General features: G+C 39.5%; 1 protein-coding gene across 2 annotated transcripts in view; it reads left to right on the top strand.

Annotated features, from left to right (window-relative positions):
• Nucleotides 1–15,163, top strand: part of TDRD5 (tudor domain containing 5) — an 85,158-nt gene extending 69,995 nt beyond the window's left edge. For both annotated transcript variants that reach the window (XM_055418803.2, XM_088845032.1), the window contains 4 exons: nucleotides 2,322–2,504; nucleotides 3,481–3,624; nucleotides 7,529–7,709; nucleotides 14,916–15,163. In XM_055418803.2, coding sequence (XP_055274778.2) covers nucleotides 2,322–2,504; nucleotides 3,481–3,624; nucleotides 7,529–7,709; nucleotides 14,916–15,163 — 756 coding nt within the window. The remainder of the gene's footprint in view (nucleotides 1–2,321; nucleotides 2,505–3,480; nucleotides 3,625–7,528; nucleotides 7,710–14,915) is intronic.
• The last annotated feature ends 4,248 nt before the right edge of the window (nucleotides 15,164–19,411 follow it).

Here is a 19,411-nt window from a genome sequence, read left to right as displayed (position 1 = left end):
GCAACCATTTTCATTTCTTTTAACGTCTTCTTTTGGAATTTGTCTCTATTTCTTTCATTAAATAGCATGCTTATATTGTTATTTCCTTGTTTTTCATTTTTAAGTATGTATGGCCTTCCCAGTATGAGAGATGAAGGTTTAGTTCTCTTTCATCTCTTGTCCCCCACCCCAGACAAAAATATCCTTTCTGTTCTCTCATCATCTTACTAATATATCAAACTTTCCATTAGATCACCATTCATTCAATATTTTGTTATTGTGACTCTGTAAATGCTATATACAGTCAAGTAATATGTGATGGCAAGTTTTCCTTTTCTGCATAACTTTTATTTTCTCTAGTGTTAATACTTCTTTCTAAGTGAATATACAGTAAACAATTGACTTTGTACTCAGAGTACTGTCCTATGAATTTTAATACATGTATGGATTTATGTAACCACTACCATAATCAGGATGCAGAATGGTTCCATCATCTGAAAAAACTCCCTGATGCTACTCCTTTATAATTACATCTCCCCAAATCCCTAATCCCCGAGCAAGCATTTATGTTCCCTGTCACCATAATTTTACCTTTTCAGGACTGTCAGTTAAGTGGAATCATGTGATATGTAACTTCCCAATAGAAGCTTCTTTGATTCAGCAGAGTACCTTCATTTAAATCATTGCATGTATCTATAGTTCATTTCTGTTGACAATGAGTAGTATGGTATGGATATACCATAGTTTGTATATCCATGCATCCATTGAAGACATTATGGTTATTTAATGTATGAATTGATCTTCTATATTTTGGTATGAATAGATCTTCTATAAATATTCATGTATAGGCTTTTTAATAAACATAATCAAGAGTCAGATTGCTGGCTCATGTGGTAAATGTATGCCAGATTTTTCCAGACTGGCTGTACCATTTTGCATTCCTACCAGCATTAGATGAATTACAGTTGCTCCATATCTTATCAGCTCTTGATATTGTCAGGAATTTTTATTTTTAACCATTTTCATAGGTGTACAGTAGTAGTATCACAGTGTGGTTTTAATCTGCATTTTGCTAATGACTGTGATATTGACCATCTTATCATGTACTTATTTGCCATCCACATGTATTTCTTGGTGAAATGGCCTGTGTAAAGTCTTTTGCCCATTTTTTGAATGAGTTGTTTTCTTACTATTGGGTTTTGAGTATTCTTTATATGTTCTGGATAGCCCTTTGTCAGATTTGTGATTTTCAAATATTTTCTCCCACTTGTAGCTTCATTCTCTTAATGGTGTCTTTCATATAGAAAGGTTTTTAATTTTGAGAAAGTACATCAGTGTTTTTTTTTCTTTTTTTTTCAGTTTCAAAACATCTTGATTTAATTTTAGTATAAGGGGTGAGATTTAGGTTAAGGTTATGAATGTTCAGTGGTTTTAGTGCTATTTTTTGGAAAGCCTATGCTTTCTCTACTAAATTTTAAAATATTTTTTGATATCATATCTTACATCTTTTTGTTTTATGTATCTCTTAACTATTTATTGTAGATATAGACAATTTTACTTTTAACTTTCCTGCTAGCTTTATAAGTAGTTGATCTGTTACCTTTACCATATGTTTGCTTTTACACATTGAGATTTTTCTTATATTCTCTATATGTCTAGTTGTGATCTTTTCTGCTTTAAGAAGTACCTTTAACATTTCTTGTAAAACTGATGCTGAACCCCTTGCAGGCTTTTTGATGATGGCCATTCTGACCAGTGTGATGCCTCACTGTAGTTTTGATTTGCGTTTCTCAAATAATGAGCAATGTTGAACATCTTTTCATGTGTTTATTAGCCATATGTCTTGTCTTTTTTGGAGAAATGTCTGTTTAGGTCTTCTGCCCACTTTTTGATGGGATTGTTTGTTTTTCTGGTATTGAGCCTCATGAGCTGACATAAAATGAGTGGCTCTTGTTTTCATTCTCACTTTATACCCTCAATTCCAAAAAACTTCATAGGAGTAATTGCTGAACTTTTGCAGTATTTATGGTATAAGTCTGGGTTGCTTCTCAGATTTTCCTCCTAAAAGCTCCAGATTCCATTTTCTCAGGACTACTTAATAAGTTATCCCTTGTCTGATTTCCTGTATCTAGAACATAGGTGATATTTTCCCCTCTCATTTCTCTTTGACTGTAAGTTTATACCTTGAATCTATTTTATTTTGGTGCTATGTCAGAAGGGGAGAATGTAATGCATTGTATATTCAAACTGCCATCTACCCAGAGTCAGGAAAAACTGTAAACCTAAATTTCAAAATGTATTCATATAGGAACAATAAATTAAAGTTTTCCTTTGTCGCCTAGGATGAGATCCCCACTGGAATGCCATACCTGGAGTCAGTAACCATAGGTGATGATATTTGGGATGAGAACTGGTTACCATTGCAGGCTAAAGTGGGAAAAGAAAGTGATGCTGCCTCCCACTTATTTATCTCAAGCCTTGATGGAAAGAAACCATATTCATCATTTAAAGAAATGCCACAGAAGGTTAGATCCTTGGGAAAACAAAGAAAATCATTACTGAAAAAGGAACTGTTAATGTAATTGTCCAAGCCTCAGAAAAGCTGTACATTCTGCATTTCATGCGGATTTCTCAGACAGTAATGCGACGAGTTGACTCACTGGAAAAGACTGATGCTGGGAAAGGTTGGGGGCGGGAGAAGAAGGGGACGACCGAGAATGAGATGGCTGGATGGCATCACCGACTCTGTGGACATGGGTTTGAGTGAGCTCCGGGAGTTGGTGATGGACAGGGAGGCCTGGCGTGCTGTGATTCATGGGGTCGCGGAGAGTCGGACACAACTGAGTGACTGAACTGAACTGAACTGAACTGAATTCAGAAGAATGCATTTCCTGGTCCCTCCCTGCAAAGAAGACAGTGTTAGGGATGGAGGCAGGATGAAACAGGGGAGAATAAACCATGGACATATTGTGTCTATCTACTCTATCAGTCATTATGATTTTTGTTTTATCGTTGGCACCTAGTCAAGGTCTTAGAAACTAGAAATAAAGTGTTTTCCCTAATTTAATTTTTGTTGCGTTAACCTTATAATGTCTGGATCTGAGTATATTTACTAATATTGGACCCTATATATTTAAATTTTAATTTATTTCCCACTGGCTACCAGAAAGAAGATATATCAACACTTAAGTTTCTGCTTGTTATTTGTGCCATTTTAATACTGAATGATTATAAAAATCTAGCCATGAAAAATGTATTGATGATACTACAAACAGAATCATACTTACTTTTATGAGATCTGTGTATTCAAAAGAATTCAGTGTTGGGTATGGACCAGAAAAGCAAGAGGGAAAACTCACATTGATATTAGAAAGTTAATATCTTTTCTTGTTCAGTTAGTATACACTACCTCCTTGCCTTTACCTTGCCCAAGTTATCCTCTGTATGAATCACATGGCACTATATATCTGTTTAGTGTTGCAGTATTTTTTTTCTCTGTAGGATTGGTGTTTTTCTACACCCAAAGATATATGGGATGATTCATGGCAGCCTTCAGGCCTTGTGAATGGAATGAAAGTAGAAATTCAAATGCCAGAAGGACTGGGTGCTCAAGAAAAACATATTGACACAACCAGGATTCAGAAGGTAAGTGTCTAATTAGTGTTACCGTGACAAGTTTTTTATGAGGAAGTGCTTTCAGTTTTCGGAGAAGGCAATGGCAAGCCACTCCAGTACGATTGCCTAGAAAATCCCATGGATGGAGGAGCCTGGTAGGCTGCAGTCCGTGGGGTCGCTAAGGGTCGGACACGACTGAGCGACTTCACTTTCACTTTTCACTTTCACACATTGGAGAAGGAAATGGCAACCCACTCCAGTGTTCTTGCCTGGAGAATCCCAGGGATGGGGGAGCCTGGTGGGCTTCCGTCTATGGGGTCGCACAGAGTCGGACACGACTGAAGTGACTTAGCAGCAGCAGCAGCTTTCAGTTTTAGAAGGTGAGATTCTGGTGAATGATCCCTCTCAGCATTTGGTAGAATACATATACTTAAAAATGTACACTTATTTAAAAATTAATTGCAGTTATCTTACTATAGTTATTCATCTCTCCAGAAGAAAATTCTGAGCCTAGAATTAGAAGATTGATTAAACATTAGGGATAGAGAAAAACAGGTATTTTCACTTAGGCCATACATTTTAAGTTCTATATTTGCCCAATCATCTAGGCTAGTTTTTCCTTTTTTGTTGCTCTAGTAGAAAGCACTAACCCTGGAAAATTTGTTTTGTGTTTCTCAAATATATTATGAGCATCCTGAAAATAGAAGGACAATTTGTGTGAATCGCGAAATTTGGCTAATGGTCTCTGTACTTTTGTGCGGTACACTGAAAATGAAGGACTCCATGTCTAGACTTGTTAGAAAAACAGAGTTGTGGAAGATGAACCTTCTGAGTGATATATTTTCTGCAGAATGTGATTACTTTGCATGAGATTATTGATAAAGTATGCTGTATTACATAAAACAGTCTGTTCCGTAAATATAGGTTTCTTAAAGCACAGATTTAGTTTTAAGATAAAGTTTTTTGTTTTGTTTATCCATGCATCAGCTGATGGACATTTGAGTTATTTCTGCTTTTCTGCTATTATGAATAATGCTGCTGTGATGTGTGTATGTGTTTCTACATGGATGTATGTTTTCAGTTTTCTTAGGTATATACCCGGGAGTTGAATTACTAGGTTCTGTGGTAATAAATCTAGGCCCCACCCCCCGGGGGCTCAGCAGTAAAGAATACACCTGCAATGTAGGAGACACAGGAGATGTGGGTTTGATCCCTGGGTTGGGACGATCCCCTGGAGAGAGGAATGGCAACCCCCTCCAATATTCTTGCCTGGGAAATCCCATGGACAGAGGAGCCTGGGGGACTACAGTCCATAGAGTCATGAAGAGTAGAACGTGACTAAAGCAACTAAGCACACATACATACACGACGTTTAACTCTATGTTTAGTATTTTGAGGAACTGCCAGACTGTTCCAAACAGTTGCACCATTTTGTATTACCACCAGCAATCTAAGAGTGTTCCGATGTGGTCCACATCTTTGTCAACACTTGTTATTATCTAGTTTTTAAAGTTATAGCCATCCTAGTGGGCATGGAGTTTTATGTTATTGTGGTTTGGGGCTGTGCTTTTGATTACATATGTTAATGTTTTATAAATCATGGGCATATCTCTTGGAAGTTGCCACTAACCTCTGGTTCCATAAGGGTATATTTTCAGGTGACAGTGAAGGAGTTTTCCATTGATAACTACAGAGCAAGAATCTGGCAGAGCAATGCGTCTTGAACTACAGTGTTCATAGTGATCACCTGAGAATCTTGTGAGACTGCAGATTCTGATTGAGCAAATCTGGGCTGGGGACTAAAGTTCTCCATGTCTTACAAGCTTACAGGTGATGCTGACACTGCTTGGTGGTGAATCACACTTTGAACAGCAGTGCTCTAAACTGCTGTTAGGAGGAAGAGACTCTTATCTTTTCACTTACATGCTTAAACTGACCACAGGTACTTGCTTTCATCAGTTCAGTTCAGTCGCTCAGTCGTGTCCGACTCTCTGTGACCCCATGAATCACAGCACGTCAGGCCCCCCGTCCATCACCAACTCCCGGAGTTCACCCAAACTCATGTCCACAGAGTCGGTGATGCCATCCAGCCATCTCATTCTCTGTCATAGTGGCATACAAATTTAGTAGGCATTCACCTATGTTCTTTTCTATTTTTCAGAGTGAAAAAGTGTCAGAATGCATCTTAAATGTGTTTTAGCAATTTGTCTTTCTTCAAAATCGTATTTATCAGGAAAGGAAAAAGATACAGCTTTTAGAAAACTATTTCTGATTTTGACTGAAGGGAATGGTAACCCATTCCAGTATTCTTGCCTGGAGAATTCCATGGATAGAGGAGCCTGGTGGGCTACAGTCCATGGGGTTGCAGAGTTGGACACGACTGAGCAACTAACACATACTTTCACACACTGCTAAAAATAGGTAGCAGGGCTTAGTGTAAAAAAACGCTTGCCTGGGAATTCTATAATTTAGAGCTTAATCTTTACCACAAGTTTGAGCAAGTTGCCTTTTGGGGCCTTAGTGTATCCATCTGCAAAAACTGATTTTGACTAATGATCTTTCCAGCCATAAAAGCTTATCATATTAATGATTACTTATCATCGAAGCTTCATTTTAAGAGAGAATAAACTTAAGGGGTAACTAAAGTACACACTGGAAGTTGCATAAATTAAGCAAAAATTTGAATCCAGGTCTTTGCTTACCTGAAGTAGCATATTATATGGTAAAGTAACTATAATGTGGGCTTTTAGAGATTTCATTTTTGCTGCCCCAAAAAAGAAGCACAGCCATTTACATATAATGTAATTATATAAGCCATATCCTTGCCAGCCATGTTTAAAAATGAACAAGATTTTTTGTCATGGAAGAGAAAAGGAAAGCCAAGTGATATTGAATGTCTTAACACACCAGTCTGAAGAACACACAAAGCTACACTTTCTATTCGTCTAATTTTTGTTTCAGTTTAGGCAGATCCCAGACCCTAAGCCACTTATGTGGGTTTATTATGGCAGCTCCTAATGAGGCCCACCTAGTCGTGTTAAGGCCAGTTACCATCACTTTATCTTCTAATGCCAGTTAGAAGATAAATGCTCTGAGTCACCCTGGACTGTAACTATTTCAGCAATGCTCTGTAGGAAGATATAGGATCTATTGATTAAAACTTGGCACTTCATTCACTTTAGCCCAAATTGAGGCTTTGTTTGGGAATTCTGTCTTTTCCTCTCAAACCTTGGTTCTTAGGACTCCATTTTGTCAGTTCCCCTGAGGAGCCTTCCTTTAAAACCATTGTGTTCTCCTAGCGTGTTGTTGATGCTGCAGACGGAGTTAATGCCTCCTTCACAGGCACCTACAGGCCAGGTTCTGTTTCCCTAGCTGGGAATCATGAGCTCTTCGGGGACAGGGATCGTATCTACTGGGAGGTGGTGTGATGGAGCAGAGAGTGCATAGGCGAGCCCGAGTTTGGATCTCTGCCTTGTCCCTTACTGGTTGACACTGGATAACTTGCTCCGCCTCTTGCGAAAAGCATTCTGCTAAGTGAAAGAAGCCATAATACAGAAGACACAATGACACGTAAACTAGAACAGCGTTTTGGTGTTTCAGTGAAGAGACATGTGCCAGCACCCTGGCACTGTGCCTGACAATGAGTGAATGTTATTTCTCTCCTTTTCCTGCCATTTCCCCTGGCTATGCATAGCAGTCCTGACTACCATGTTTGCTTGTAATATGTGTTCAATAAACACTTCTTAAATTCATGGTCCCTCAGTTAGAGAAGGACTTGTTTTCCAGAGAGTATCTAGATTCTTAAAAGTAGGGAGTTTTATTTATGATACGAAAATATTCTTTTGTATATAAGTGAGGAAACAAAATAGACGGTTCTTACTGTTAAATTAACAGTGACTTTTCATGCTTTTGCCCTATTTCCCCCATTCTGTAGCAACCAAATGTAAAGAGTGCCTCAAATTGTCCTGCGTTGCCCAAACTGGAGGAGTTCTACATCTCTCTTATCCAGTCACAGCAGTCAACAGAAGGCAGCCAGTTTGAGCCTAGCAACATTCAGACTCCACCAAAGCAAATTCAGCTGTCCTCAACTCCCACATTGGTCAATTCTGGGTCAGGTAGGTTGACAAACAGTTGACAGATGCAGTGGTTTGCCGTGTTGCTGAAAACCTTGATTTATCTTTTTGAGACCATAACTTGAAAAATTACAAATGTCAGCATTTGTCTCAAATCCTCGTATTATTTTTGGACTTAGTTCTTCCTTTTTACTTTGCCACTCTTTTTTTCTGCAATTTGGGGAGATGGTCAGGTTTATGCACTTTAAAGTTGGCCAGTTTTTAAGTATGAAATTCTGTGAGTTCTGACAGATGTGTACAGTCCTGTAGGCCACACTGCAATTATGATAATAGAACATTTTTGTCAGTCTGAAAAGCTTCATGTGTCTTTGCAGTCATTCCCTCTTACTCCTCGTCTCGTGGGCGTTCTAGAATTTCATGTAAAGAAACTCATAGTATGTAGTTTTTATGGCTGACTCTTTTCATGTAGCACAGTGTTTTAGAGATTCATCTATGTTGTTGCCAATGTCCAGTGTTTTTCTTATTTATTGCTGAGTAGTACATAGTAGTATGGACATACAGCAGTTTGTTTATCTGTTCACCAGATGATGGATTATTTCCAGATTTGGGTCATGAGTAAAACTGCTGTGAATGCTCACTTCTTTGTGTAGACATGTATTTTTTATTTCTATTCATTAAGTACCTAGGAGTGGAATTGCTTGGGTCATATGCTGACTGCATGTTTAGCTTTTTAATAACTGTCAAAATGTTTTCCAAAGTGACTGTGCCATTTGGTAATTCACATCAGCAATGTACTTGATTGTTGATTGCTTTATATTCAAGCCAACTTAGTATATCTCCAGTCTTTTAAATTTTCCCATTTTAGTGGATGTGTAGTGGTATCTTATTTGGTTTTAATTTACACTTCCCTATTTACCAGTGATGTTGACTGTGTTTTCCTGTGTTTATGTGCCATTTGAATTACCTGTTCAAGTATTTGTGCATTTCTATTGGATTATGTTTTTATTGGCTTGTAAAAATTCTTCATTCTGGACACAAAACCTTTGTTAGATGCTTATATTGCAAATATTTCCAGGTATATGGCTTGTGTTTTTACTTCCTTAACAGTGTTCTTGGAAGAGCAAGTTTTCTTTTTTTGTTGTTTTTTTGTTTGTTTTATACTTTATTGACCAAAGTTTATATATATATTACATATAACATAGAAAGCTTTCATCCTAAAAATATAAAATTTAAATAAAATGTTAGTTGTAAAAACTGAAGAACTGATGTCTGGGAGCCTTGATATGGAAGGTAGAGTAGAAAATAGGTAAGAGATCAGCGACTGTTGGACAAGGGCTGTAGGTGAGTCTCCAGAGAGGACCCTTTCTTGTCAGGTGGGTCTCGACTAAAGCTGCACAAACTGCCTTCTGAAGGTTCCACAAGAGTAGGGACCTTGGTCCATTTCGTTCCTTGTTCTGTGCCTAGCGCCTGGAAGAGCATCCAGCACAAAGCTGGAGTTCTGTAAATACTCTTGCTCTTTGTTTATGGTTTTACTGTTTTGTATATTTCCTTTTATTTATTTTTTAATTAATTAATTTATTTTAATTGGAGGCTAGTTACTTTACAATATTGTATTGGTTTTGCCACACGTTGACATGAATCCACCCCAGGTGTACATGTGTTCCCCATCTTGAGCCCCCCTCCCACCTCTTTCCCCATATCATCCCTGTGGGTCATCCCAGTGCACCAGCCCCTAGCATCCTGTATCATGCATCGAACGTGGACTGGCGATTTGTTTCACATATGATAATATACATGTTTCAATGCCGTTCTCCCAAATCATCCCACCCTCACTCTCTCCCACAGAGTCCAAAAGACTGTTCTTTACATCTGTGTCTCTTTTGCTGTCTCGTATACAGGGTTATCGTTTTCCTCTTTCTAAATTCCATATATATGCATTAGTATACTGTATTGGTGTTTTTCTTTCTGGCTTACTTCACTCTGTATAATAGGCTCCAGTTTCATCCACCTCATTAGAACTGGTTCAAATGTATTCTTTTTAATGGCTGGGTAATACTCCATTGTGTATATGTACCAAAGCTTTCTTATCCATTTGTCTGCTGATGGACATCTAGGTTGCTTCCATGTCCTGACTGTTATAAACAGTGGTGCGATGAACATTGGGGTACACGTGTCTCTTTCAATTCTGGTTTCCTCGGTGTGTATGCCCAGGAGAGGGATTGCTGGGTCATCTGACAGTTCTAGTTCCAGTTTTTTAAGGAATCTCCACACTGTTCTCCATATTGACTGTACTAGTTTGCATTCCCACCAACAGTGGAAGAGGGTTCCCTTTTCTCCACACCCTCTCCAGCATTTATTGCTGGTAGACTTTTGGATAGCAGCCATTCTGACTGGCGTGAAGTGGTACCTCATTGTGGTTTTGATTTGCAGTTCTCTGATGAGTGATGTTGAGCATCTTTTTATGTGTGTGTTAGCCATCTGTATGTCTTCTTTGGAGAAATGTCTGTTGAGTTCTTTGGCCCATTTTTTGATTGGGTCGTTTATTTTTCTGGAATTGAGCTGCAGGAGTTGCTTATATATTTTTGAGATTAATTCTTTGTCAGTTGCTTCATTTGCTATTATTTTCTCCCATTCTGAAGGTTGTCTTTTCACCTTGCTTATAGTTTCCTTTGTTGTGCAGAAGCTTTTAATTTTAATTAGGTCCCATTTGTTTATTTTTGCTTTTATTTCCAATATTCTGGGAGGTGGGTCATAGAGGATCCTGCTGTGATTTATGTCAGAGAGTGTTTTGCCTATGTTCTCCTCGAGGAATTTTATAGTTTCTGGTCTTACATTTAGATCTTTAATCCATCTTGAGTTTATTTTTGTGTATGGTGTTAGAAAGTGTTCTAGTTTCTGTACCGGCTGTGCGTACTTAGACATGCATGGCTTAATCTTTGAGACAAGCATATGCTACTGGCTGGATCAACCAGGTAAGGTTTTCATTTTGATAAAATCAGATTTGTTAATTATTTTCTCTTTATGGTTTGAATTTTTTGTGTCCTATTTAGAAATCTTTCCTAACTCAAATAATTAAGACTTTCTCTTACATTTTGTTATAAAAGTTCTATAGTTTTAGGTCTTACATTAGGTCTGTGATCCAGTTGTTAATTTTTGTATGTGGTTTGGTGTAAGGATCAGTGTTTATTTTGATTACATATAAATATTCAATTGTTCCAGTATGATTTATTGAAAAGGCAGTTCTTGCTCCATTTAACTGCCTTGATGTCTTTGTCAAAAGCCAATAAGTTGTGTATGTGATTGTCTATTTCCTGACTTTAATTATGTTCTCCTGCTCTTATGTCTGCCTTTATACCCCTATCTTGATTTCTGTGGCTTTATAATAAGTCTTGAAATCATACAGATTTGTTCGTTTTTTTTTTTTAATTGTTTTGGCTATTCCAGGTCATTTTCCATATGAATTTTAGGATTAATTTAGTTTCTACAGAAAGCCTGCTAAAATCTTTATTGAGATTTTTTTTAAAAATCTCTAGATTAATTTGGGGAGAAGTGACATGTTAACAGTATTGAGTTTTCTTATCTATGAGCATAATATAACCTTTTTTTCTTCTGTGCTTAATATGTTCTTTTCCTGTCCGGTGTATTTTTCATCTCAGAAGTTCAATTTATAATATCTCAGTTTTTGGTTTCTTTTGTATCTTTCCTCTTTCTCCTCTGTGTACTCATCATTCACTTCTTGAATACTTTGAGTGTTCTTGTGACGGCTGTTTTAATACCCTTATCTTGTGATTCAAGCATATGTATCATTTCTGAATTCTGTCATCTGTCATTTCTGAACTAGCTTCTACTGAATGGTTTTTCTCTTGATTACAAGTCGTATTTTTCTGCTTTTTTGCACATCTGATAGTTTTTTATTGGATGGCAGGTACCAAATTACACTTTGTTGAGTGAATGACTGAACCTCTTTTTCTTCTCTCTTTCCTTCCTTTCTTCCCTTCCTCCCTGCTGTCTATATAGTATCTATCTTTCGTTTGGGGGTAATTAAATTATCTGAAATGGATTTGATTATTTCTGCATTTATTCTAGATTTCATTCGGCTGATTAGAAAAGCCTTTGGTCTGTCGGCCCTGCTAGGCAATACCTTTCTGAGGGTATTGATGCGACTTGATGTCCTACGGGTGTCTTTACACTGTAGCTGATGGGAACACAAAATGTTTTGTCCCAACGTCACAATAAACTGTGGAAAATTCTGAGAGATGGGAATACCAGACCACCTGACCTGCCTCTTGAGAAACCTGTATGCAGGTCAGGAAGCAACAGTCAGAACTGTACATGGAACAACAGACTGGTTCCAAATAGGAAAAGGAGGACGTCAAGGCTGTATATTGTCACCTTGCTTGTTTAACTTATATGCAGAGTACATCATGAGGAACGCTGGGCTAGAAGAAGCACAAGCTGGAATCAAGATTGCAGGGAGAAATATCAATAACCTCAGATATGCAGATGACACTACCCTTATGGCAGAAAGTGAAGAGGAACTCAAAAGCCTCTTGATGAAAGTGAAAGAGGAGAGTGAAAAGGTTGGCTTGAAGTTCAACATTCAGAAAACAAAGATCATGGCATCTGGTCCCATTACTTCATGGGAAATAGATGGGGAAACAGTGGAAACAGTGTCAGACTTTATTTTTTTGGGCTCCAAAATCACTGCAGATGCTGATTGCAGCCATGAAATTAAAAGACGCTTACTCCTTGGAAGGAAAGTTATGACCAACCTAGATAGTATATTAAAAAGCAGAGACATTCCTTTGCCAACCAAGGTCTGTCTAGTCAAGGCTGTGGTTTTTCCCATGGTCATGTATGGATGTGAGAGTTGGACTGTGAAGAAAGCTGATCGCCAAAGAATTGATGCTTTTGAACTGTGGTGTTGGAGAAGACTCTTGAGAGTCCCTTGGACTGCAAGGAGATCCAACCAGTCCATTCTAAAGGAGATCAATCCTGGGTGTTCATTGGAAGGACTGATGCTAAAGCTGAAACTGCAATACTTTGGCCACCTCATGCGAAGAGTTGACTCACTGGAAAAGACTCTGATGCTGGGAAAGGTTGGGGTCGGGAGGAGAAGGGGACGACGGAGAATGAGATGGCTGGATGGCATCACCGACTCTGTGAACATGAGTTTGAGTGAACTCCGGGAGTTGGTGATGGACAGGGAGGTCTGGCGTGCTGTGATTCACGGGGTCGCGGAGAGTCAGACACGACTGAGCGACTGAACTGTACTGAACTGAAACTGCAGTGATTGTTCTGCCTACACCTTTCAGATAGGTTTTCTCCCTGGCCTTGGTGGTTTTCTCAAAGGCATGAGCCAGATCACTCCCCAGCCTAAGACTGAAAGGGACCTCTCTGCAGATCTCCAGCTGCTTCTTTCCCTAAAGCTAGCTACCTTTCACTTGTACTTCCCCCCACTAATTCCAGACACCTTTGTTGTTGTTTAGTCACTAAGTCGTGTCCGACTCTTCGCAACCCCATGGACTGTAGTCCTGCAGGCTCCTCTGTCCTTGGCCTTCTTGAATTCCAAGCTTTGTCTTCGCAGTGCAGTGAGACCTCCAGGCTCAGTGTGGACTCTCCCTCCCTGTACTTCAGCCTGGACTTTATCTTGACAGTGAACTCAGGCACTCGTAAAGCTTACTCCAGTTGTTTCCCATTTCTCAGGGATTGCTGTTACATAAGCTTGTTGATCAACATCAGAGAGCTGTTGTTTTACTTATTTTGTCCAGTTTTCTAGTTGTTTAAAGCAAGAGAGATTGTATTTCAATCCCTGTTTAATTAGCATTGTGTCTGGAAGCTGAAGTTTTGTTGCACTCCTAAATTCTTTCGTGTGTCCCTGCTTTCATACTTTTATACCTTTTAAAATCTGAACTCATCAACAGCTTCATGTAAAACCCATTATTTCACTAGGACTTACCATCTCTTTTTCACTCTAGTGAGCATTAATGATAGTCTTGTGTTCAGAGTTTTACTTTTTAGAATACCCTGTCAGTCTCCTTGATTTATCACAAATGTATGGCACATATATCACATGCCTAGTGCACTGGATGTTAAAGACAGAAAGATGGATAGGATATTGGATGGTGCCTGCTTTTTTCTGAGCTTTTCTAGAAGTCAGTAATTTTAGGGTCTAGAGCAGTGCTTTTCAGAATGTAGTCAGCATACCAGTACTTGTCTGTGAAGCATTTGTGATGGTGGACAACACAGTAGCACTTCGCTTAGCTCACTTAGATTTTTTTTCCTAAAGCAGGACTTTCTTGAAACAAGAAGTGTGTTGGCTTGGGTGCTGGCTACCAGCTCCTCCCATCGTAGGCATGTAACAAACAATTCATAGACCAGCTCCTTCAGTAGCCCTGGTCCAGAGTACACACATGAGGTGCCTCGTAATCTCTTCTTTGCTCTTAGAAACTCTTGGCCTTGGGGTTCCCAGCAATTTGTCTCATGGAAAAGACCCTTCTTCTTAGTTAACCAAGGAATTCTTTTTAAGGCTGATAACTGGTTTTTGGAATTTCTTAGTAAACACATTCTTGTTCAGTTCTGTTTTTACACCAGCAGATGTGGAATTGGAATAACTTTGGCAATAGAGAAGGCCTGTGGGACACTATTTTGCTCACTGCTGGAAGGAAATGGGAGAGTTTAAGGATTCTTTCCTGGAATTGGAATTATATCCAGTTTATTTTTATGATGTCCCAGAAAGAGATCTCCCCTTCCTTGTTCACAAGTGCATGTTTTTCCTCTCATCTTTGACCTCACTCTGACCTTCCTCCTCCTTTGACCTCACTCTGACAAGAATTTATCTCTATGCATGATCCCCCATCCTCATTTCCTGTCCATTGTTGACTGGTTTCTGAGCTTCATTCTCTCTTAATTTGCCTTTGGTAATTTCACCACCTAACCTTAAGATGGGGTTTCCTTGGTGGCTCAGTGGTAAAGAGTATGCCTGCCAATGCAGGAGACGTGGGTTCAATTCCTGGGTCAGAAAGATCCCCTGGAGAAGGAAATGGCTGCCCACTCCTGGAAAATCACTTGGACAAAGGAGCCTGGTGGGTTACAGTCCATGGGATTGCAGAAGAGTCAGATGACTTAGCAATTCAACAATGACAACAAGAACAAATCATGAGATCATTGTAACAGATGTTAGTAAAGATGTAGAATGGGAGAGTGTGAGGACCTCCTGAAAAGACCTTTGTTTTCTTTCTTTTTCAGCGGAAGGCTCCCCAAAGAGCCTAGAGAATAAAGATTTTTCTAGTAGCTCTGCTATTACAGTGTTCAAAGATACAAGTCAGGGAGCCGTGGACCAGCTCTCTTTGATTTTGTCTCCCGAGCACCAGATTTCTCAGAAGCTCTACATTCCTCGAAGCACAGCCACTGCTGCCTTAGGAGCTGCCGCAAGACTCGCCACATCCAAGAGCCTCCTGCACTGGTACCCCAGTGTGAAAAAGATGGAAACATGAGGGCGGTGGGGAGGGAAAAATCAACCAGCGGCTTAGGGCATGGTGACTTCCCAAGCCAAACCAAGAAGGAGGTATTGAGACAAAAACAGTATTTTGTTGACAAAGTTTCAAGACAAAGTTGATGCCTTTGTCTTTCTGTGCAACCCTTTGTTAGCTTTATTATGCCTGTTAGCTTTATTATGCCCACAGTCCCCTTTGTTGTGTAAGTATTGTAATAATTGATGATGTTTATTTTTCTTAAGTTTTGTTCACCTTTTTTCAATGTAGAAGTTTAAAGGACTTTTTAGTTTCTGTGTTTCTATAAATGTTTTTCTTGTATATATCATGACTGATAAATGTAAGCTGAAAAACTAATGTTTTGTGATCCATATTTAGTTAGAAAAAATTGTCGCAGCTCTATCTCCAGAAAGAGGATGTCTGACTTTTAAGGCTGCTTTTCCTCATTTGAAAACTTCTATACCATAGAGCGGAGAAGGCAGTGGCACCCCACTCCATTACTCCTGCCTGGAAAATCCCATGGACAGAGGAGCCTGGAAAGCTGCGGTCGATGGGGTTGCTGAGGGTCAGACACAACTGAGCGACTTCACTTTCACTTTTCACTTTCATGCATTGAAGAAGGAAATGGCAATCCACTCCAGTGTTCTTGCCTGGAGAATCCCAGGGACGGGGTAGTCTGGTGGGCTGCCGTCTGTGGGGTCAGACAGAGTCGGACATGGCTGAAGTGACTTAGCAGCAGCAGCATACCATGGAGAAAATCTATGGCTCCAGTCTTCGCCGTCATTAATTCTTTGAAATACTAGGATCACTAAGAAAATCCACACCATGAATCTTTGGTCATGTGAACCCTTTTACATTAAAAAAATAAAAAAAGATGAAGCTATCTTTCAGTGTAGACAGTTTCTTGAAGACTTAACAAGAAAATTAGAGACCAGTTGTTGAAACTGAGCTGAGCCATTTCTTCAGTCATCATAGTTCTCTGGAGTCTTAATGTAACTAGCTAAACAGTAGTATTGTTTAAGCATTTATAGAGCACTTGTGAAACACTCAGTCATGTCTAACTCTTTGTGACCCCATGGACTGTATATCCTGCCAGGCTCCTCTGTCCATGGAATTCTCCAGGCAAGAATACTGGAGTGGATAGCTGTTTGTCCAGGGATCTTCCCAACCCAGGGATCAAACCCAGGCCCCCCTCATTGCAGGCGGATTCTCTACCATCTGAGCCACCAGGGAAGCCTGCATTATAGAGCATGATGTTCTCTGAAGTCCAGTTTATTATAGGAAATTCTGTTTAGCTGATAGTGTAAACCATAGGAGAAAAGACTGAAAGGTGAAATTAAGGAATGTGAATGATACCAACTTTTTTGTGGTAAAATACAAGACTTATCCCCAAATTAAAAAAAAAAAATCCAATACAGAAGCATTTCTTAGTGGTAAAGTCAGAGAAGGAGGTGTGAATTACTGGCCTGCTGCACATGACTAGATTCTCACCCTCCTAGCCCCTCTTCTAAGGCCTCCTGCTTTGACATTAAGTGGCAGAGCTGGCTCCTAGTTCCTTTCTTTCCGCCTACAATAAGGAATGTCTCCTCTGTTCTGCTCAGTTAGTTGGTCAGCAAAATGTCTACAGAGGAAGGGGGTGAAATGAGAGTAACTATCAGAGTGCATTTAAATGTAGAGTTCAGTTCAGTTCAGTCGCTCAGTCGTGTCCGACTCTCCGCGACCCCATGAACCACAGCACGCCAGGCCTCCCTGTCCATCACCAACTCCCGGAGTTCACTCAAACTCATGTCCACAGAGTCGGTGATGCCATCCAGCCATCTCATTCTCGGTTGTCCCCTTCTCCTCCCGCCCCCAACCTTTCCCAGCATCAGAGTCTTTTCCAGTGAGTCAACTCTTCGCATGAGGTGTCCAAAGTATTGGAGTTTCAGCTTTAGCATCAGTCCTTCCAATGAACACCCAGGATTGATCTCCTTTTAGAATGGACTGGTTGGATCTCCTTGCAGTCCAAGGGACTCTCAAGAGTCTTCTCCAACACCACAGTTCAAAAGCATCAATTCAGCGATCAGCTTTCTTCACAGTCCAACTCTCACATCTATACATGTAGAGTGTTAATGGTTAAAACTTCTTTCTTAGGATGACGTGATCATGAAACAAACCCAAAGTCTCTTAACTACCAAGTGTTTTGGTTTAAAAACCTTAGAGCATTTTTAATGCAGTGAAAATTTCAAATCCAGATTCACCTTTAATTCTAATATATCTATATCAATGATGGTACGCTAATTAACTGAAAAGATGTAATCTGGAAACATCACTGATAGTTGACCCAGATAGAACAGATTTCCCATTTGGGTTTTGGGGGTTTTGTATCAGACACCTTTATTGAAGAAGGCAGTCGAAGAGTTATATGGAAGGTCAATGAACAGTTAAATATCACTTTGACAGTTAAATGTCATATATGATACTCAAATGTGATATGAACTGGAACAGCTGTTTTTCATATAAGTTTATGTAATTATCCACAATTTGTTTCTAAAGAAGAAAACTCATTTTGAATGATTGTTCAGAGAAAAAGGCAAGTTTGAATTTTGAGTTCTACTCTTCACTTCTCCAGATGGACAGTCACTGGGTTCCAGGTAGAGTGAATCTGGCAGAAGCAGTCTTTACGTATTTAGTACGTCAGGTTGTAACTCTCTCTATAACAGCACAGAACTTCTAGCAAGAACCCTGCCAACACTGGGTAACCTGATGGTGACTAATTTTACACTTTGCCAGTTAGATGGGGATTATGGAATTATTGTGTTATTAAGGCTCTTTCAGAATCCTTTCTGTTTGCAAATGACCAGATCATTCAGACAGAGCTATCTCAAACTAATGAGTGTCAACACACTTTGACCGAGGCCTGTTTAGTAATGAATAGTTAGTATCTTATTTAAATTAGAAGAGTGAAGGAATGAACCTTTGAGAGGCTTGTACAGTTTGACTACTTGACTTTGACTAGGACATCCAATCTGCCAGTGTTTCCCTACCTTCTTTCATAGGTGGGCTTTGTTTGGTGGTTAACTGAAATATCTCAAAGCATCAAACAAATTTAATAGATCATTTGAAAATGAGTAAATAGGTTTCTGTATGTGGGCAGGAGTAGCAGTAAGAAATGTTGAAAATATAGGGAAATGCTCATGGTTTACAGTTAATTGTGTTTTATTGTCAAAGGCTGGGTTGACATCTACTACACTTAGAAAAACCGCCGTCCCCTCCCCATATTTTTTTTGTTAAGGTTAATCTATTAGAAGTAGTGGCTGTCCCCAGGAATGTTAAGTGGGCAGTGGGAGCCTGAGGTATATATTGAGGGCATGGGGTGTGGGGAACACACAGGAGAATCCTGGTCATAAACTCCTTAGGGTTAGAAGAGAGAGAGTGGCCTCACTGTTAGCCACTCAGGTTTTAACTCCAGTGGCTTGTCAGTACCCCTCTCCTGTCCAGAAACACACCATGGGAAGTCAAAAGAGAGCCATGCCAGCTGCACCAAACCATGCCTTTTCCCTCTCACTCTCACACATTTGAGATGCCAATTGTCCATTTCAAGGCATGGGGATGACTAGAGACTTCTGCCTGCAGTCAGACATGTCTAGGCTAAAGACTTAGAATTGTAGGATTTTGATGTAGAAAGGATGTCAGATAAGGAAATTTGAAACCTAGACTGACTGACTTGCCTGTGGTCACACAGCTTAAATTCCCATGTCTGCTGACTCCTAGCTCAGGGACCTTTCCACAGGTCCCTGTGGAAAGTGCAACAGCATCTTGTGTCATATCAATGATTTGATGCCAGAAAACATAGTTTGGTACTTAAGTCCAAAAGAATGGTGATGCTGATAGGTAGCTGGGCAATCCCTGGTGTTGGTGGGGAAAGAGGTTGATCTACAAAGACATCATGTTCTTCATGTGTATAGCTTAAATAACAGTGGGTCAGTTCTGCAGCTGAAGAATCTGGACAGGGGCATCTTTGGGGATGAGAAACTAAAATCTTACAAAGCAGTCCTTCTGAGGCTTCCTATTAGCATCTATGCTAGGTAGCAAGGCCTTTCTAACAAACTTTTGGTATCTTTTCAGAATTAAATTTTGCAGGAGCCATCACCAAGACATTTAGAATAGTTCATTTCCTATAGTCCATTCAGATTATGGCATTTTCCAAGATGTCAGCGAAGGCGCCTGTTAACTAAATCTGTCCACATGCTTTGAACGCAACCCTATTCC

Source organism: Moschus berezovskii, chromosome 17, assembly GCF_049115385.1.
Source record: "Moschus berezovskii isolate FMDL1 chromosome 17, NW_MosBer_1.0, whole genome shotgun sequence".
Classification (NCBI taxonomy): Eukaryota; Metazoa; Chordata; class Mammalia; order Artiodactyla; family Moschidae; genus Moschus; species Moschus berezovskii.
This window is presented reverse-complemented; position numbering and strand designations above follow the sequence as displayed.